At 48.4% G+C, this 21,887-nt stretch overlaps 1 protein-coding gene across 8 annotated transcripts in view; it reads right to left on the reverse strand.

The window, feature by feature from the left end:
• The window catches only part of BANP (BTG3 associated nuclear protein), a 141,309-nt gene that overhangs the window by 20,145 nt on the left and 99,277 nt on the right, over positions 1–21,887 (reverse strand). For all 8 annotated transcript variants that reach the window (XM_037142360.2, XM_037142357.2, XM_037142358.2 and 5 more), the window contains one exon: positions 3,007–3,150. In XM_037142360.2, coding sequence (XP_036998255.1) covers positions 3,007–3,150 — 144 coding nt within the window. The remainder of the gene's footprint in view (positions 1–3,006; positions 3,151–21,887) is intronic.

Genomic DNA, 21,887 nt, shown 5'->3' on the forward strand with positions numbered 1-21,887 from the left:
CTGGCTGGTGTTGCTCAGTGTGTTGAGCGCCAGCCTGCGAACCAAAGGGTCATTGGTTTGATTCCCAGTCAGGGCACACGCCTGGGTTGTGGGCCAGGTCCCCAGTAGGGGGCGTGTGAGAGGCAACTGCACATTGATGTTTCTTTCCCTCTTTCTCTCGCCCTTCTTGACTCTCTAAAAATAAATATTTTTTAAAAAGATGTAAATTCTAAACAATGAGTTTCAGATATTAAGAGGATTTTAAATGCATATTCACAATTTTAAGGTACACTAAAGGGATAAATACAATCTTGAAATAAGTCACCAATCATCCACTTTGACCATGCAGAACTGGACCTCGAATGGAGATTTGGGGATTTTCCCTTAGCCATCTGTCAAGGGTGATGTCAAAGACTAGACTCTCAGAGGTGGGCTTCCTGGCTGGAAATTTAGCTGGAGGGGCCTGGCATGTGGGCCAAAAAGAAAGAGACAAAGGAAGCCCCCAAGACTGGAAGGCAGAAGTTCCTGGATATGGGAGCTGGAGCTACAACTCCTGTTGCAGTTTAGGCTGCACTTTTGAAATGCACACATTCAACACAGTTTCCTTGAAGCAGAGGCCTCCCGGTTTCAGAGGAAGGACTCAGCACAGGCGTCATGTGCACTGTGTACAGAGCCCACAGGGTGGCTGGGTGAGAGCAATGAAAAAGGGATGCCCTGTGATAGATAGGGGTGGGGTCTTCCCCCAAGTTCTGTACAGGGAAGAGTGGATTGGACAGTGCTGGTGGCTGCAGGTAGAGGGAGGGAGGAGAAAGGCTTCAGGCCAGGCAGTAGGCGTGCATCTCGTTTACTGCTCTGTTGCTATTTGTCCTACTTAGATGGGTCTTGAGACCTGCCAGGTGTGAGTTGACACAAAGACCACTAACAGGAGGCCACGGTGGCAAGGCTAAGATGGACATAGCTTTCCTCAGTCCTGGAGTCTGCACAACAACCACAGCCTACCATCCAGTAAGATGACCCCGCACACGGCCCCAGACCTGCAGCACACACACCATGTGACCTCCTGTGCCTGCCCTGCAGCAGTGAGCCAACTGCCTCTACACACAATCCTTTCACAACAATGTGGAGGTCAGGCAAAAAGCTGGCTGGGGAGAATTCATCTTCCCACACGCACACACCCCTCCCTGGCTCCAGGCCATGTCTCGTCCTTCTCAGTGTCCAGAGCGGAAGGGGCCCCCACAGTCCCTGCTGTGTTAAAGCCCAGCCCCCCGAGTGGGACGGGCCTGGGCTGTGGGAGTGGCTGGAGGGGTCAGAAGCATAGGTCCTTCAGGACACACCTTCCCGAACTCCAGGCCAACTGGGGCCTCACTGTGAATCAGAAGACTGAGATTTTAAGTCCTCACAGGACTGCTGAGTTCACCCAGCTGGCCACCGGGGTCACCTTGGGGCAACCTACTTGGCTCTGTGGGGCCCCATTCCTCAGCAACCATCTCATGAGGCTGCAAATGAACCAAATGAGAATTTCCTTTCCTCCAAGGGCTATGGAGGGAGCACAGAGCAGAGCAGAGTGTGAGAGGGAAGGGGGACCACCTGGAAATGTGGGGCTCTAAATCTAAATGTCAAAGGCTGATGGCATCGGGACACACGAGGCTCATCAGTGCTGGACCACAGACGGGAAAGGAGCAGACCCAGAGAGGAATGTGGAATGAGCCAGAGGGCAGGGCAGGAGCCAACCCCCCCTCGGCTAACGGAACACCAACAGGGCCCTGGGGGCAGGGTGCTCTGAGGCCACCCCAGGCTTCCCATGGACCTGAAAAAGCCCCTGCATTGCACTGGCACCATCTTGATCTCAGCAGTCAGGTTAGTGATTTAAACCTACAGCCTTTGAGGTTTGAGAATTCAAGCAGCTAGCACATCTTTGTCACCCACAGCACCGGCGGTCTTGTGCTTTGTTCCAACAGACCGGCTGCCCTCTGGGGCCAGGCCTGTGATTGCTCTTGTGAAACGGAACACACACTAACTTTAGTATTGGTTGTTCTAAACATAGCCGGCCAACCAGACAGAACCCACTCACACTGTTCCCTAAAGAGGCTCGGGCTGTCAGGCTGCTGCCAGTTCTCCCCGCTGGTATGAGGGGGTGGGAGGGCTGGTCTGGGTCCCCCACACCCAGAGAACTCTGAAGGAGAGGTCATGACACTCGTTCCACGAAGCATACTCACCGTGGGGCAGCTCCACGAACCCTTCAAATATCTAAAGAAGCAGCCCTCTCCTCCGACATTTTAGAAAGTGCCCAAATGGAGTGTGAATGCTGGAGTTCCTAGTGCCCCTGGGAAAGCACGGATAAGGGACAGCTTAGGAGGAAATCCAGCAAAACCAGATGATGAGAGGCTTCTGTGGGAAGCTCATCAGCGCTCACGGTCAATCAGACAGGCTAATTGTGTAACAAACACGGGTGAGCCTTACAAATGCAGAGTTCTCGACAAGGCTGTCAGGCTGCCACATTAGAATATGGTGTGGAAAGCTGGAAACCTGGCCACCCGGTGCCCCCAGGACCAAATGCAAGCACCTTGGTGAGCCAGGCCATTCTGCACTTCCACCCCAAGCAGAGGGCTGCTCAGAGGCAAGTGAGTGCCCTTTTCCCAAACCTGCCCCTGGGAAAAGGGTGGAGGCCGAGGGCTGTCCCACACAGAGGAGCAGTGAGGTCTCAGGTCAATAAGGTCCCCTCACTTATGCAGAAGAATTGAGCAGAACTAAATTTTTGCCCCTGAACATATAGACAAATATTTGCATGAGGCAGAATAGCTCAACAATCAGGTTAAGACTGGCACCTACGCCAGGACTGAGCTTCTCACCAACACGTTTTTAGGCACTTAAAAAATATATAATCCCAAGTGAGTGTGTATGTCCAAATTATGCATCTTGCAATGGTAACTACCTTCCTCCCAGTAAGAACACGAGAACTAGAAGTACCCAAGCTGTATTCACACCTGCAGATGACCCAGGACCTGTCCAGACACAGGCACGACCCACCTGAGCTGCTGTAGTGTGGTCAGCCACTGGTGCCAGCTGGACGTACTGGACCTGGATATCGCTTCCCTGAAGAGGCGATCCATCCACCCCTGCAGCAGTGGGGTCTGAAGAAGCCACGGCTATCAGCTGGGCCCCCTGCAGCACCTGGAGAGAGAAAGCAGACACTGTCAGCACCGTTATGGGCACAAGCACAAGAGCGAGTGCCATGCATGCAGGCTCCACCATGGCTGTGTGAACCGTGGTCAACCCAGGACTGCACTCCATGCTGTGGGGTCCATCTGTCTCGTGCATCATTCTGGAGTAACATCTGGTTGGCAACTGTATGTGTAGTGTGAGCAGGTGAGAATGTGTATGTGTGCAATCAGGTTGTTCCACTACACCCACAAGGCTCTTCCCTCAAACATCCACATCTTGGACACAAAGATGGCTTTTTAAGCCTTACAGGAAAACACAAACCAGCTCAAGTTTCTGAAGGTGAGTGTGGGGACGTGGCCAAAGGCATGCCTGAGAACACTGGGATGGAGAGACAGTGGGACGTGCAGCAGGAGGTACAGCACTCAAAGACCTCCCAGCAGTCACTGCTGTTCTAGGTTTACGGGCCAGGGGAGACATGGGGGCAGCCAGGAGGGGCAGGTGATGGCGGCATGTCCTCAACCTACAGGCATGTTCATCAGCTCTTCCAGGAGCCCCTGGAGCAATTTCAAGTCGGGGGAGATGAAGAAACCTCCAAGAGCTGACCACTGAATTTGAGAAATGGTAGAAACGTGTGAGTTACAAAACCCAATGCTCCACAGAGTCGAGCAGACCTCTGGGTGAGGAGTAGTGGTCAGGAGAGAAGACAGTGATGAAGGGCAGTGAAAGAACTCCCAGGGGGGCGACATCAAGTTTCAGACAAGTCACCCGTGACAACCTGGGACAGTGCCCTGGACTGTGGCCTGGAGGTGGGGACCAGGCAAGGCCTGCAGGGACAGGCTTTGGGTGACCCCACCACTCCTGAGCACCCCCACACATACAGGCCCACTTCCCACCCAGCCTACATGGTGCTCCAGCAGCTGGAAGGCAGGCTGGTGCCTCGCTATCCTGAAGGTCAAGATGGGGGTGTGGGGGTAGGGATTTCTGAGGCTTCATATTCATGACAGTGAGCTGCCATAAGTTGTGAGAATTTTTACTTGGGGTTGTGTCCCAACCCTCCTTAAATTATATGCCATTACATCACCTCCCAGGGTCACCTGTGGGCCATGAGCAGAGGGGCAACAATGACCACAGCTCCCAGCCAGCCCACTGCCTCCCCCAACAGTGTCAGAGCTGAAGGAGGAGGTGCGGGTCTACAGAAAGAGGAGAGGCTGCCCACCTGGGGAAGGCGGGCTCGGAGTCCTTATGAAAACACAATCTGTGGCTTTAAAATAGCATTCGAGGTTTTGATAAGCAAGAGTTCTATTTCTTTAACGAGGAACTCATCAGTGGAAAAGCAGGTAAGCACAATTTTTACAGTAGAAGATGGCAGAAAGTTCTCGGAAACCTTAGCTGCACACTCTGACGGCAGCCTGCTACATGCTGGGAGGAACACTGCCCCCGAGGTGTGCCCGTCGGCAGGCCCATGGGTGTGTCCTGCCACAGGCAAGAGGCGCTTTGCAGACGGGTTAAACTGATCATCTCAAGCTGGGGAGAGTGTCCTGGGATATCAGATGGGCCCAATGTCAACAGCGTGTCTTGAAAAACAGAAAATCTTTCTCAGCTGCAGAGGGGCAGAGGGATGCAACATGAGAAAGAGGCCATAGTAGCTGGCTTGAAAGACAGAGGAAGGGGCCATGAGCCAAGGAATGTGGCGCCTCTAGAAGTTGGAAAAGGCAAGGAAATAGATTCTCCCCTGGAGGCTCCAGGGGAGACCTGGGAGCACCTTGACTTTGGCCCAGGGGGACTCCTCCACAAACCCCCAGCACAAATAGGTGATCAAAGGACTCTAATGCAGAAAAACCAGCGGGGATCTGAAGAAAGGGAGACATGAAGCTGTATTTAGTCATGGATGTGTTTTAGGAGCCTCTGTCCGAGGGGAGGGGAGGTGGTTTTACATTTTTGGTGTGAAGGGCAAAACCATCAAAGCCTACTTAAAAAAATTACAGGTTAAGATGTCACGTAACCTTGACTGAGCAAACTGAACTGATGGATCTGCTCCAACTGTTACCATTCACACAACACCTCAAGGCTCTGCCAATATAAGGAAGAGGACACCCCAGGCCCAGTCGTTTAGGTGACTGCAGGTGGGGTTGAGCTCCAGGTCACGGTCAGGCTGTGGGACTCACAGGGCAGACGGGAGCAGGTGACTTGCCTGTGCACACCCCAAGCCATGTCGGCTGCCCCCAGTGCAGACCCACCCGTGCTCCGCTGCCCTGTGCCTGGTGGCCTGCCCTTGTGTCCAGCCTGGTTGACCCTGCCTCCCTCTCCACTGCTGACCTTCCCATCCTCCAAGAGAGGCCAGCTGAGGGGACCCCAGGATTCCTACAGGCCCACTGTGACCCTCTCTGGAGCCCTGGCCACCTCCAGGCACACACTGCATCTTGCTCCAGTATTTGCTCACACTTGCTACCCCCACTCCACACACACACACACAAACCCACACACACTCTGGAATAGGAGCTCCAGGATGGCACCGGGTGGTAGTGGGGTGGGGTGTCTGTTCCATCTGTTTTGTTCACTGCCAAATCCCCAGCGTCTAAGACCGTACCTGACATTCAATAAATATTTGTTAAATAAATGAAAATGAAGATAATGCGGATGAGAAAGACCAATTATGAGAAACCGGTGAGAAAATGGGCTGGCGCCTTGGCGGGTCCATCAGACAGGGACTGGTCGTGAGGGACAAAGGACACAAGAATGTGTCTGCATTTCCACACACGTCCCCCTCACCTAAGGAGTTGATGTGGCGATTCCTGAGCCAAGCAATTCCAAGACAAAGCTTGGGAGACTCAAATGGTAAGTTCCAGAAGAAAGGTTCGGTGGGTAAGAGCAGTTAAGAGTTAAAAAGACACTTTGGTAAACTAGAAGGACATGTGAGGGAGGGCTTTCTTACAGACACGACACCCCCTGAGCTGTGAGTGAAGAGCGCAGGGCACACAGGCCGGGTGGACAGGAGGGGAGGCCGCACAAGCCAGGCCTGCACCGTCAGCCCACTCCGCCCATGGCCAGGTCTCCAGACCAGATGCCACTCACCGCACCTCACTCCTGCCCGGGCTGTGGGCCTCTCCGTGCCCCCGTTACCACACGCTCCTTCCTTGGCCCTCTTCACAAGACGGAGACAGCTATAAAAGAACCTCTGTACTCTTGGATCTTGGGACAAGACAAATCCAGATTCCCACAAGGGGCCAGGGAACAGCTATGCCCGTCGAAGGGTCTCTGAGCGCAACCACCACTCTCACATCAGGGCCAGCCACCCGTGAGCGGACGAGAACATCTGCCTGCGTGCTCTGCAAAGCACCCCCGAAAGGTCACGCACAAACACATAATAAGAACTATTAGGAGTACAGTGACTTGGTCACGATGTGGATGTGCCACTGCAGAGACATTCAATTGCAAGATTACAGTGAGTGTCTAATGGAAGCAAATGATACTTCCTATGCTGTCCGAACTAATGGGATGACATGTGCTTTTCTTTGAGTTTTAATTTAGCATCTAAATCATCTTAAATTAGCTTGACTCTTAAGAACAAATGCCAGCAAGCAACCACCCTGCACTGCACACTCTCCAGTATCTACTGACCCGCACAGCCTGGAGCTGCTCGGCAGACACCTAGGCAGCCCTGACTAGGTGTCGGACCTCTGGCTCCAGCTGTTCCTGCCCCACCCAGGGCCTGCTGCTCCCTGTACTGCCCTCCCACGTGCCCTCCTGGGCGGCAGCCCTCCACACAAACTCCTTCTCTCCAGAAAATCAAACTCAGAGATGTAAGGACCTACTATGTACAGGAGTAGAAATAGGTCCTGTCCAGGTCCCTCACTGTGAAGACTCAGGTAAGTTCTGAGGAGAGGTGGGGTTGGCCTGCATCTGCAGGGGAGGGCTGGGAGGGAGAGGTATCTCAGGCAGAGAGAATAAGAAGGCCCAGAGATGGCAAAGGAGGAGACAAATGGAGGATGGGGGTGTTACAGACAGGAAAAAGGGGCTCAGTGCCAAGCAGAGCTTCTAAGGCTCCTCTAATAACGAGAGGACTGAAGGACTGAGTTAATTCTGTCTGGCATTCCATGACCAGGACATTCAACTGGTTAGAAAGAACGCGGTTCTTCCGGATTGGTCAGGAGGCCTGGAGAAGCCGGGGTGGGGCAGAAGAGACCCCGGCCTTTTGTAGGTCCATTGAGAGACCCCACTGTTGTTGGGCAGTGACCGGCCTGTCTTTGGTCCCTTTGCTCCTTTCTGGAGTGACTGTAAGCACGGCCTCCCAACCCAGCAAATAAAATCCAATGTGTGACCACACTTTACCAGCCCAGGAATGGACACAAGGCTTCTGCCGTTCTTGTCAATCCTCAATGCTGGGTGAAAACACGGCACTGGGACCTGGCAGGGTCTCTGCAGGATCGTGCAACATGTTTAGGACACAGGAGGGTCCGCCCGTTCCTTATCTTCTCTCCCCAGTTTGCTTTACCCTGGTTTTAAGTCTGAAGTTAATGACCGAACTGCAATGGTTCAATGATTCTATACTGTTTGCCCTCATCCCCCATCTTCAAAACATTTCTGCAAACTGTGAATTTTTTGTGCTGCTGAATGTATAGCTGTGTTGTTAGGATTCTGGAGATTCAAAATCTCTAGCGCAGCATAGAAGCCACTGCAGAAACACTGACCTAACAATATGTCATTTGCTGGCCCTTTGTCTCATAAGACCTTATTTCAAGTCTAAGACTGAGACCAGCACAGCCACGAGTGGGTGACCAGCTGATTTAGAGCCTGGCACAGTGCTCACTGCATTTATTCCTGCATCTCTTGGTTAGCAGACTTATTCCTCACTTACAGGCATCTGTGAACCTTTTGTGAACAGTCCCTGTAGGAATGTGCTTGTGATGTTCTTGTTGCCAGCCCTCACTGTCCCCAAGTGAGTAACCTCATGTCTGGCTGGCCCGTGTCAAATATGGTTTATTCCCAGTGGCCAACCTGAGGAAGAAGTAAAGTGGGCCACCAAGGCCCTCAGTGGAGGGCTGTGGTTCAGGTCGAGGTGGTGCTGCCCTGCAACAACTAGGAAAAATCAAAATGAGGAAGAGACAAGAGGCAACAGACAGGGTAGGAAGTTCAAAACCACACAGCCATCTGCCCTTTTGGTGGGTGACAAAGGGGAGGGGCACAGGCTGCAATGGGCTGTGGCTGCCCTAACTCAGCACTGGTCTGCCAGACCCTGGACTGAACTTAAAATCTAGGCAAAGTTTTCAAATACTAAGCTAAAATGTTATTTTAATGCAGTCACAGCTTTGTAATGATGTCTATTTAAAAGATCACTTAATTAGTGAATTTAAGGTCAACTCATACAACCATTTTTTAAGGAAACTTATAAAATCGTGGAACTTACTTCCGAGAAGGTTCTGCCTGTACTCTGGCTTTGGCGACAAGCCACCCCACCCCCTCCAAACTGAAGGCATTTTATGGTGTCCTGAGAGAGAGTTTTTCCCTGTCAGCACTGCCTGTAAAGTGACTTTTCACATGATCTACACAGCTGATTAAACATTAAGAATTATAATGTCAGGAACCTCAGAATCTAAATGTGCAGCATTATAATAGCAAAGGTAGGCACATTACCAGCCTGGCTGGTAAATGAAAATAAAAACAGGAAAAGGTTCTCCACTGGGAATTCATTAAAAAATGCTATGCCTTTAAAATGTTTCATATTGCTTTGGTTTTGCTAAGTGATTCAGAAAGGAGTTAAACATTTAACGTGCACACCACTGGAGAAAAAGACCTTCCAGCCACTTAGTTATCATTTTCCTCCTTCCTCCTACTCCAGACCCTGCAGAACAAACCTGCCAGGGTGGGGGGGGACCTCCCCCACAATGAGTCCTCAGCAAGAGAGAGCCCTGTGCTGCCCCAGCTCCAACACCTTGACTCTGAGCATTGGGAGAGAGGATGGGCACCAGACACTAAGCCTGCCTCCTCCTCCTTCAACCACGGCCTCATCTCCTGCAGGACAAAGCTCGCTTAGGTGATTCCCCACTCATTTCTCAAAAATGAGCTTTCAGCTACTTCTTCATTCTTCCTGCTCACTTTCTGTTTGGTACCTCTTCCAAACAGGCTCTGGAATGTAGTAAGATCTAAGTGGAACGCAGTGAGCTCCCAGGCCAGTAGCCAGCGGCAGCACCTCTGGGCTGCCAGCCACAGCGAGCCTGCAGCTGCACTTACAATGGGGCTCCCCAAACGGCAGCACATCGCCATGAGGCACTCAGGGATGGGGTGCAGGCGCCAGCTAGTTTCCCAGCTTTATTTAGAAGGTTCCCCTATACATTTCTGAAGCACAGCCAATTATTTTCAGACAAAAGAAAAATGGTCTAGGACACAAATATAAAGCAGCCAGCCTACCAAGGGGATCCTGGATCGAAACACACTGTTTTTTGGAGCACACACATCTGGTTTTCCTCTCTACATTGCCAATTCTGAAGCTGTTTAATACCCAACTGAGATAATGCAAAACTAGTGCAAAAACCTAAAATAAATGCATGAAACCCAAGGACTTTTCTGTAATATTTTGATATAAAATTCCAAATCCAACCAAGAATCCACATAGATACAAAAGAAGAAAAATGGGGGAAACAAAGAAAAAAACCCAAATACCCCAGAACCAACCAACAAAAACCCCTCAATGCACTTACAAGATCTGCTTTTAACAGTTTAATTGAATGAGTGGTCAGGAACGAGACCACTAATCCTGAGGCCTCCGAGAAACAGTCACTTCCTTGTTTTGTGTTTATGTTTAAATCAAACTTAAGGGAACACAATCAACAAGGTTGAAAATCTGGATATTAATTAAAAGAGTAGCTTCCTCGAGATACAAAAGTGAGGAGCTGGGAGAACAATGCCTGCCCCAGGGCACTCCCACACGACCGACTGGCCAGGACACCTACCTGCCTGGAATCTTTTTTGTATATTTGTACAGCAGATGCCAAAAACAAATTACCATTCTTAAGCCTTTAAGCCTTCTGACGGATCACTAGTCTGTCCCCCTGGATTCCATTTTGAACGCTTTCATAAACCACATCGCCATTAGTACATGGTTAGAAAGGGGCTGAAACAGCAAGGCTCCTCTGGGATCGTTCCTCCACGAGACCCAGCACAGAAACCTCTCCCGGCCCTTAGGGTTCAAGGTAACTGATGTAACATTTTAGAAAAGCATCCTATGGCCTAAACCTACAAAGCTAAACCCACAAAGTTAACAGGCTAACAGCCATAAGCCAGAGTTACAGCCTGGAGCCAAGGGGAAGATGCCCCAGAGAAGCCAGGTCCAGATTCTGTGCACACGGATTCCGTGTGGCAAGCAGTTAATAAAAAGCAGGTTCTGCTGTATGCTCTGCAGCTTGTTCCAGCACTGGAGCATGAATCTCAAACACAATCTAGAAGAAAGCAAATCAAAATCTAAAAAAATAGAATAAAGCAGAAACGGAAGTCTGGAGATACTTGGTATTCATCCCCCATCGTTCCAGATAGGCCAGCTTTCCTGGGAACAAATCTTAACCATGTGTCTTAAAACTTTCCAGTTGATTGGGGCTGGGTTTGGGACAGGAGTTTAATAACTTAGCCACAGTCAAATCTAAGGCCCTCCACTTTTTCCCAGGGGGTCCAGACCTCTTGCTTCTAGAAGAGGTGGGTGGGTGGGGAGTGGGTGAGACAGAGCAGGAACAAAATAAAAGGTTTATTTAAATTGTGTCTGTAAGTGACGCATCACATCACTATAGCCCTGTTCAGACCCTGGAAAGGGAAAGGGTCTGCCAGCCTATCAGCCATCACACTTCATGAGCACAGCGAGCTGGGCAGCCCAACCATGTAAGTGAATGCTGCCAGCTATCATCCCAACTGATAATGCAGACAAAGTGGCCACCACCCTGCAGGACAGAGACTGTGCAAGCCCGGCGCTCAGGGCTGCTTCCTCACGCTGTCCTGGGACAGTCAGTGTTCTTGCAGCTCTGACTATTCTTTAACTCGGGAAACTCACTGCACATAACAGCAAAAACTATTGTTGCATTTACTGTGACAGGGCAAAGGGAAAACTAAAAAAAAGGCAATGCATATTTCCTATTGAGTTCAACTCTGTAGGAAGCATTAATAAAGTACCACTTTACAAGTGTCTGTGATTTACTGGGTGATATGAATGTCAACTCACATTCCCTTCTAATTGAAATGGGAAAGAGTGATTTTAAAATAGGACGTACCAGTCTTCAAACTCTTCAAGCCAGACTGCACAAGTGATTAGAAAAGCGATCAGCAGTCCAGAGGCTTCCCTGGGGAAAACCAAGCCAGGTGTCTCCTACGGTAGGTACACCCACGGTGGAAATGCCTTCAAAGTCCTTGCATAAATTTAAAAGCTCATCATGTTGCAGAAATATGGCCTCACTATTCATGCCAATGGATGATTTGCTGTGAGATGCAGACTAACGGGACATCTACATTCCTCACATTGGTGATGAGCCTCTGCCAGCCCAGTGTCATTTTTCCATTATGATAAACCACGGTGCCTGCCATCTCTTTAAAGAAAATTTCAGGAACTGATTTCCATACCAACTACCAACAGTAGAACTATCACTACTACTTACTAATAGTAAGACCATTACACACCAAGTAGACAAAATCTCAGGAGGTGCCAACGTATCTCTGTCCTCACTACGAAGGGCCTTTGTGGTGAGGACAGTACTTCTGCCCTTTCAAAGCACCAGTTCTAGAGACGGCTCCATTTCCAGGCCTGACTTCAGTGCATCAGGAAGTGCAGAAACACCTGCCCACTATCAAGCATACTTTCCTGCAGGCACCTGTGTGCACATCAGACCATGAGCCGGAGGGTCTGGGAGGGACATGGAGAAACTGAGGGCACACAGACCTCCCACAAAAAGCCCCACAGCACCCAGAATGTCACCACACCACATCGCTTCACAAAAAACTTGTTTCATGGTGCGGAGTTCGGGTTCATCACGCATCGATGTGGGATGTGGGCCCGAGGTGGCGTGGAAGGCCAACATTTTGCCAATGACGGGGGCTGGGGGGGGCAGTGTAGTGGGATCAATTGTTTCCCCCAAGGTACCTCCATGTCCTAACCTCTGGAACCTATAATGTGAACTTACTTGAAGTAGGATCTTGGAGGATGCAAAGGATGAGGTCACAATTAGAGCAAGATAAGCCCTAATCCAATGAAAAGTACCCTTATAAGAAGGGGGGAATTTGGACACAGACACAGAAAGGAGAATGCCATGGGAACAGAGGCAGAGGTTGAGTGACGCAGCCACAAGCCAAGGATTGTCAAGGGCCCCCAGGAGCTGGAAGAAACAAGGAAGGATCCTCCCCTAGAGCCTTTGGAGGGAGTGCTGCCCTGCACCTGCAGACCGTGATTTCGACTTCTGGCCTCCAGAGCTGGGAGGGAATGCACTTCTGGCCATTTGAAGCCACCCAGTGAGAATCCTGGTGTTGGGATGATGGCCCAGGAGCAGTCTTCACACTTTCAGGCCCTCAGCTAGAATACAGTAACTCCATACCGGGGCCACCTGGTCAACTGTTTTGAGTTGACAAAGGTTCAGGCCTTTTGCTTCCTGAGAATATCCTGACAGCCCCTCTCCTCTCCCTAACATTTATCAGCTCCTCACGGGTAGGTCTCTAGTTTGCCCCTTGACCCTTTCAAAGGAGCAACCAACAGTCCTCTTCCAAATTGCAGGCCTTTGGCTCCCTGGACACCCTAAGAGATATGGGAGCAGGTCTGTGCTGGATCCAGTAGTTCCTGAACCAAGCACAGCCAGTACAAAAATGACGACATTTGGCAAGACACACAGATAAGAGAACACAATAGGGCGGGACTGCAGACAAGAGCAGCTAGACATTAGCATGAATCTTAAGCTGCTCCTGTTGCTTAAAGACCATCATAAGAAGCTGCCAAAAATTCAGAGGACACAAGCTGATGGTCTCTTAAAAAGACAGATTCCAATTTCCTATTGAGAAGAATTAACCGCCTTCAGAATGATTTCTAATTAACCTGCAGGACAAGGGGCACCTCCTCCTACACGCTAACAATGTGCCATTTGCCCAAATCAATACTGGGTAGAAACAGCTCTCGTGACCACTCAGTCCCCTCACCAAGACCCGCCGTGCAAATGGCCACTGGGATGCAACTCCACCTGGGGTCAAGAACTCTCCAGGAGGCAATGTCTCAGAAAATTCCATGTTGAGGTAAGACACAGTGAGAGTACTGTCTGGTCCAAATATCTAGAACCAAGAAGTCACAAATATTTTCAGGCCCAAATCCTTTTCTGCATAGCAGAGCTTAGTCACAATGTCCCAAATCCTTTCTAGGAATAGACACAGTGCTCTAGGCTAAACGTTTGTGACCTCTTCGCCAACCCCCACCACTAAATCCACACACTGAAGCCCTAATTCCCCAAAGTGATCGTGTTTGGAGGTGGGACCTTTGGGAGGTGATTAGGATTAGATGAGGCCATGAGGGTGGGGCCCCTATGATGGGATTAGTGCCCTCTCCATGCACACACCAAGGAAAGCCCTGGGAGGACACTACCAGGGACAGAGGGTTGCCACAAGAAGCTGACTGCCAGCACCCTCATCTCCAACGCCCGACCCCCAGACTGGAGGAATACATGTCTATTGTTTCATCCCTCATTTATACCTGCCAGAACTCAGACAGAGGGTGACAGTAGATAAACAACTTCATCTTCCTTCTAACAAAGTGGAACAGATATGCTTAGGAGAGGAAGTTTCAAGAACTATTTAATCCCCAAAAGGACCCAGCTCAGGGAGAGACCAATCTAGGCATTCTGGGCCAGTTTGGAGATGGCTAGAAAGACAGACTACTGTGAAAGAAAAAACCTGCTAATGAACCAATAGGCATCTCTAGTAGTCTTCAGTTCAAAACCTACTGTTGTTAATTTTTGTAGGACTTTTAAATGAGGGGACATTCTTACACACACGTACTGTTATCTTCAATGGTTCGAAAAGCACTAGTGTATATACATTTCATGTTCAGCTTAGGAAGAATCCCTTGGGTGAGTCCCTGGACTCCTGGCACCATGGATCACTTCTCTGGGAGTACTTGGAGAGTTCACAGCACATTCACCTCGGCTCCTTGGCACTGAGTGACTATGTTTCTGACCTCTGGGGTTCAGAAAGTAGAAAATGTAAGACAGGCAAGGACAACAGCCTTTTAGTGTGCCCCAGCATCTGAAGGGTTCCCAACCTTGAACACCTTAGCAGGTACCAAACCGGCATCCTTTTCTCTCCTCTCGGTGTGCCATTCAGATGGGACCAGGAGTCGTTTGCACTGTTAAAGCACAGCATGCCATTTGCAAACACTTTGGTCAACAGAGAAAAGCCTGGTTTGAATGTGACAAACTGCTTGCTCTCACTGCATAGTGCGCTCAAGGCACCCCACTCTGAGGTCAGATTAAATGACACCAGGAGCCAGAAATGACGCAAATGGTCAACTTTGGATGTGAAAAATTTCTTTACACTTTGTCCAAATGAAAAATACCCAAAAAGCAACACTTCACACTCAGTAAATGGTGGGCCACCTCTGGTGAGGAAAGTGTGGGCTGCTGGTGAAGAACGAGCTCACACTTATAGTGTGTTTCTATATCACACCTAGCATGAGGCTGTGTTCAGGCTATCACTCATGCACTGGAAACGAGAAACTACCACCACAATAACTCCAAGTGAGAGGCGGAAAAAAGGAGGGAGGAAGGGGAAACTGTCCTGAAGGTGATTCCATCTCAGAAACACCATTTGGCAGATACGGGGTTTAAGCTACAAGTTCAAGCTGTTGGGAGGTGAGGGTGCAGCCAGGCCAGGGCCTGGAGCCAATCAGCAAAATAAAGGCCTGGAACTTGGAATTCCCTCTTCCTGCACCCCTCATTGGCCAAGCATAAGAGGGAAGCCAATGGGTGACAGAGCCTAGAGAAGACCGAGTCAGGAGAACAAGGATTCATACAAAAAAAGCAAACAACTGGGATGCCCCTGCCTCCTGCTCCACCACAAGGTGTGTCTCTATGGAGGACGTCCTGGCTACTGCTGACAGCTGCAAGTGTCAGGACACAGAGAAGCTACTGTAGTAAGAAAAGCCCCTGTCAATCATCGTTCAGCCTGAAGTTGAGCAGACATGGACCCAAAGCCCTGGTGGTGGGCAGGACTCCCCAGGCCAGTGAGTTTACATGGGAGCAGTAGGACTGGCTGGGGACCTGGGGCCTTGGCCACGCATTTCGTATTCGCCACAGATGCCATCTTGTTTGTTATCATTAGCTCCACTTTGCCAGGAGGAAATGGGGCCTCAGTGGCTAACTTATGTGCCTGGGATCACAGGCCAGTAAAAGCAGAACCAAACAGAAGGGGCTTTGAATGCAGTTGCAGCAATTCCTCCTGGCTGCTTCCATTGCACCAGGAGGCCAGAGCCAACCCCTTGTGTGTGACTGAGATGTGTCTGAAAAAAGTGAAAAGAATGATTACACAGCAAAGCATACAACTCAGAAACCTCAAGAGCCCCGTTTGACTTTAAAACTAATTTCCCTTTAAAACAAGGAAAATTATAATATTTACCCTAAATCCTCTATACTTCAGAGCGTTTGGAAAGAAAACAGCCTCCAGCCCTTCACTCAGTTTCCTCCTGGCTGACCTGTCTGAACACCTGCCAGTCACAGAGTATTTGGCCTTGGTGTATCCCTACCTCTGGAGGGGCTTCTGGGAATTCAACTCAGGTGCCAACAAAGCATCATCCCAAATGGAAGATAATTCTCTCAAAACGACTTGCCAACTGTTAACTTCATGAGGACCTATTTTTAAGGATCCACATTTTTTCCATCCTATTTCAGCAAACCTTCTATTGACTGGACCCAGTTTACCTGATTGCCTTCAAATGCTATGGACCACCAGTGGCACGTGACCTAGGAGGGTTCTCGGCTCACTGCTCGGTCACTGCCTGCCCCACTCTTGATGAGATAATGCATCCATTGATGGATAGGAGCATCCAGGACTGGGCTGTTGGCCCACACTATCACCATTCTAAGGAATTCCATTTCAAAATCTTCGGCACAAATTCATTTTCATCTTTCACTAGCAGGAACACCATCCTCAGAGCTTAGACCAACTTTCAACAGCAAGTGCAGGGCTTATTTCTACAGACTGTCCCTAATAGCAAGTGCACGCCTTTGGGTGTCATGCATGCACCTGATGACACAGGAACATTAAGTGAGAATAGTTGTTGAAAGAAAGCAACAGCTAGAAGGGGCAGATGAAGAGGCAGAATTAAAAATCAGTCTGGGAGGACTTCCACCAAAACAGAGGCGTAGGTAGAAACACTTTGTGTCCTCCCACAACCAAACCTAAAACCAACAAAGTTTTAACAACAATAAACACAACCAAACCACACAGAAAATAGACAATACGGAATCCGAAAACAATGAACTGCTCAGCTAACCGGTGAGAGGGGCAAAGCCAGCAGTGGAGCGGGTCGGGCAGGGAAGACCCCCCGACCCGAGGCAGCAGAAGGCGTGGATCCCAGGTGTGAGCTAGCTACAGGTGGACACAGGGAAGAGGTGCAGCTGGCAGGCTGCGGTTGGTTGAGCATTTGCGCGCAGATAAACCAGTGAAGAGGTTAGCATTGAGACCCGGCGGCGCAGGGCGGCGGGCTCGCACATTTGCGCTCAGGTAAACAGTCAGAGGACGAGCGGTGAGGTGGACTGGGCGAGCAGAGAGGACCTCTATTGCCCCACTTTGACCCTGCTCCCACATACAGGGTCACAACCCAGCGACCTGGGTAGCCCCGCCCTGGTGAATGCCTAAGGTGCCTCTCCTCATATGTAACAGGCACAAACAGATCAAAACATGGCTCAAGAAGAACTCAGAGCCCCAGAGCCAATAAATCTAAGCGATGAAGAAATAGCCAAACTTTCAGATGCACAGTTCAAAACGCTGGTGATCAGGATGCTCACAGAACTGGTTGATTTTAGTTACAAATTAAAGGAACATATGAAGGTTAAACTAATTGAAATGAATGGTAATGCACAGGAAACCAATAGTAATGGAAAGGAAACTGGGACTCAAATCAAGGGAGCAGACCAGAAGGAAGGAAAAAATGACTAAACAGAAAAATATGAAGAAACAAGAATTCAAAAAAATGAGGACAGGCTTAGGAACCTCCAGGACATCTTTAAACGCTCCAACATCCGAATTATAGGGGGTACCAGAAGGGGAAGAGGAACAGTCACGAATGGAAACCTTATTTGAACAAATAATAAAGGAGAACTTCCCCGTTCTGGCAAAGAAAATAGACTTCCAGGAAATCCGGGAAGCTCAGAGAGTCCCAAAGAAGTTGGACCCAAGAAGGAACGCACCAAGGCACATCATAATTATATTAGCCAAGATTAAAATGAAGGAGAGAATCCTAGAAGCAGCAAGAGATAAGGGGACAGTCACCTACAAAGGAGTTCCCATCAGACTGTCAGCTGATTTCTCAAAAGACACCTTACAGACAAGAAGGGGCTGGAAAGAGGTATTCCAAGTCATGAAATCCAAAGACCTACAACCAAGATTGCTCTATCCAGCAAAGCTTTCATTTAGAATGGAAGGACAGATAAAGTGCTTCTCAGATAAGGTCAAATTCAAGGAGTTCATCATCACCAAGCCCTTATTATATGAAATGTTAAAGGGACTTACCTAAGAAAAAGGAGATAAAAAAGATGAATGGTGAAAGGACATCAACAACCACACCTAAAACAAAAGCAAATTAAGAGGACAGCTAGATCAGGAGCAGAACCATAGAAATGAAGATCACATGGACGGTTAGCAACAGGAGAGTGGGAGGAGGAGAAGGTACAGAAAATAAGTAGCATAGACGGTAGATAGACAATAGATAGGGAGGGTAAGAATAGTAGGGGAAATATAGAATCTGAAGAACTTGAGACACATGTTCATGAACCAAAGGGGGGGAATGGTGGGAGGGGTGTGCAGGTTGGAGGAGAACGCAGGGGGGAATAGAACAAATGTAATGGCATAATCAATAAAATAAAAAAATATATTACAAAAAATCAGTCTGGGTCACTTAATAAGTTTTTTGTTTGTTTTACTTTGGGAGTCAATGTAAAACAATGGCCTGAATTTTAACAATAAGTGACTGTATTTGTGTAAACACAAAAATCGCTTCTAAATTATCGGCATGCCCTGAATGTTTATTATGCACAGAGCAGCTATCAGTTCAGTGTGATCCTAATCGCCCCGTTCCTTGTCTCTTACCCCCCACCACACATGCCTGTCTCAGATAGGTGTGAGATTGTCTCAGATACCACACTCTCTCTTCAATCCAAACCCAGTGGCATCACACATACTTCATTTCATTTTTGGACTGAAAATCCTAGAGAAAATGTCAAGGAAGATGGTAATAAATCTTATCAAATATTTGCAAATTAATTACCCCTGCAAGAAGAAACGCAGAACCTTCCAGCTGCTCAGAATAAGGGGAAGCACCCTGACTCTTTGGTATGTTACTTGATCAGAAATGGACCTCTGCTCTGGAATTACATAAAACGTCATAATACTAGCGTTTACACTAGTTCTGCTATGGACTGTGCCAATCTCTCATAACTCCTTGTGCAGACAGAGCACTGTATGCTCCTCTGTAAACCTGTCTTTGTGAAAAGGCCCACCGACTGCAGGCTCCTGATGAGAGATAGGGATTTGGTCCTCATGTCCTCCAGTTTCCCCCAGCTTAGCGAGTGAATTGAACAGCACAGGATTCTTTTAGCCATTTCCACACACTGTTAGAGCAGCAGCTTTCACAATTTAAGCAGGGACCCTGACTAGACTGGGTCCATGGTTTCTCCATGAAGGATTCCTCGTAAACACTGATTTTAACAGTCTCTTCAGCAGTTCACTATCAGAGTGAGTAAAAAGTGGGGAATTACACTGTGCTTGAAGTTTTTTTCCTTCTGCAGTAATTGTCATTGAATGGTTCGGGGGCTCAGTGAGACTTCAGCCAGGCTCACTGGTGTCTTCTTGTCTGTGAGAACTCAGAACACTGCTGACCCCACTGTTCATGCCTCTTGCCACTGGACTGTCCAGCAGGTGGTTCCTCTGATGGCCTCAATTCCTCCCTGCTCAGTGCCCTGCGATGAAGGCAATGCACTCCTGAAATCTGCAGACCATGGACCAGCAGCACTGGACACACTGCAAATTACGGTGCCCTTCCCAGACCTGAATGCCTTGAGTTTTCTCCATTACCTACGCTTCCTTTTAGGAATGGAACCACCAGAGTTCAAACAGAACCACAGTGAGGGGCAGGAAGAACAATCTGCCAGTTTTGTGAATGTGGACCAGTTGGAGCTCGTTGAATTTGCACAAGGGAAAAGCTAGGGCCTGCTCAGAATAGGTATAAAATGTCCTAGTGAAATGTCCCAATGTCTCTGTGTAAAAGTGAGACATCTGGAGCTAATGACAGGTACATTCCTGCTTCTGCAACTTCACCTCCCACCCACCTCCACTCTCCACAAATCAGAAGTTCAGAAACTAAGTTTCTGGTGCAGAAGTGGCAACTTTGCTTCCTTTCAACAGATAGCAACTGCTCTGATGGCTTATAGAATAGAATTCTTGGGTCCCAAGAATCCTTTATATGTTAATCAGATGCTCTGCACTCAAACCAACAGGTACACTGGTCTAGCCCCAGACATGGGCTCAGGCTGCCCATCCAACCAGGTGACAATTCCTTCCTATGACAGCAGTCCTGCTAGCAGACAACACAGACACATTTAAAAGAGGGTGACAAAAAGTTTCAGAAAAGCCCAAAGAAATCACCAAAACTTCCCTACACAGAAATAGTTCAACAACTTGAATCCCACTAAAAAGAAAATTAGAATTACTGAGGAGCCACAATTTTTTAGGTTATTAAGCTGTAGGTTTTCAGTAAGTACTCTTTTATACATTTCCAGGTAATCGTTCATGATTAAAATTATTAATATATGTTACATTTTTAATGGCTTAAAAAGGGAAGTGTTTCAAAATGTCTTCAATTAACTTGTGTATCTTACAATGAACTAAGTGCTAATTTGCAATAATTACTATTATATTCATTCATCAATCATTAAATATTGATAATCTGGTACTACCCCAGGTATGTGTGAAATAAAAATGAATAAAAATCAGATCTAACAGTATTAAAACGACTTAACCTTTTAAACATATATTTGACAATAATAAATTGATCAAAAAGAGATTCTAGAATTTTAAGTCCTGCCACCCCTCCTTTGACCATCTCAAGTCAGAAGTCTGATGTGGAACTCAACCGAAGGGGCCCAGGGTGGCCATGAGCACAGTGACCAGCATGCCTTGTGTCCAAATCACTGGAAATCCTGTCTGGCGTTTCACTATAGAGCACAGGTGGTAAACACAAGGTCTGTGGGTCGAATCTGGCCCTCCACCTTGTTTTATTCGGCCTGGCATCTTGTTTCTGCCTGGCTGCAGCGCTGAACTCCTTGCCCCTAGTTAAGGAGTAGTTACATTCGTACAGTCCTAAAATTACATTCAGCCCTTCAAAGGCAGCTGCGAGGCTGATGTGGCCCCCAGTGAAAATGAGTTTGACACCCTTGCTATAAAGCTAATTCAGCCTACACTAATAAGAGCTCCTTCAAAGAATCATCATTTCAACTACCTAATTCTGAAAATACACATTTAAGTGATCATTTCATCCAACTTCTCTCTAAAAATCACTATAACACCCTGCTCAGCCAAAACTGTCTTCCAGCTTTTTCCTGATATTTCCCGACCTCAAACAGTCGTGTCCCTTACAACCACAGGGACAAAACAGGCCTAAGGGGACTCATCAGCGTTACCAACCAATCATCACCTGAGCCTAGAAGTCCACACTGCTCAGGAGAGACCAAGCTACAGCACGGTGAGTTCTCAGGTCCTCTGTGCCCACTGGCATCTGGTCCCCTTCTGCTTCACAGAACAAGCCTCTGTGGGGCACCAAAAGGAATCCTGAAAAATTAGCACCAGCAGCAGGGAATACCGTGGGCCCCTTGGTCCCTCCAGGCCGGCTGCCTTAGACGGGGCGATGGACCCGCACTGTCCCGTCCAGCCCAGGCTGCCGGAAGGCCAGGCTCCTCACCCAGGCAGCAGGAGACCACAGTTGTCTTGTGCCTTTTCTAGGACGTTTTTGGAACTAGTCGACACCAAACTCACTCCATTCTGGCCTTTAATGGCTTAAATGATCTCTTCTACCATTTCTGGTATAGAAGACTCTTCCATAGGAATGAATTCCCTGAGCTACTTAGGTTCTCCAAGATCGCTGCTTGTGTTTTGGCATGCAATGCAGGAACATATTTTCTTGAAGGGAAGGAACGTTTTTAGTAGAAGTGAAGAGATCAGCATATACCATTTGGGAGGCTCACATAGTTCTCTTCAGTGTGATAAACCATTAAAAGTGGATTAAAGCCTCCCAGAAATGCAAAAATATTTTACTGCTACAGATAAAGGCACCCAACATGTGCGTGCATGCACACACCCACACACACCCACACACACTTTTTTCACACACTCCAAAAAGTTCTACACATAAAATGTTGGCTACTTCTCATTTCTTCAAATCTTTTTCCCAGCTGGGTTTAGAAGGCCTCATTTCATGGAAAAAATTCTGAAAGCTACTAAAATTTACCTTTAAGCAAAATATAAGGCAGGACACA

Source organism: Artibeus jamaicensis, unplaced genomic scaffold, assembly GCF_021234435.1.
Source record: "Artibeus jamaicensis isolate MK-2021 breed Jamaican fruit bat unplaced genomic scaffold, CSHL_Jam_final contig_464, whole genome shotgun sequence".
Classification (NCBI taxonomy): domain Eukaryota; kingdom Metazoa; phylum Chordata; class Mammalia; order Chiroptera; family Phyllostomidae; genus Artibeus; species Artibeus jamaicensis.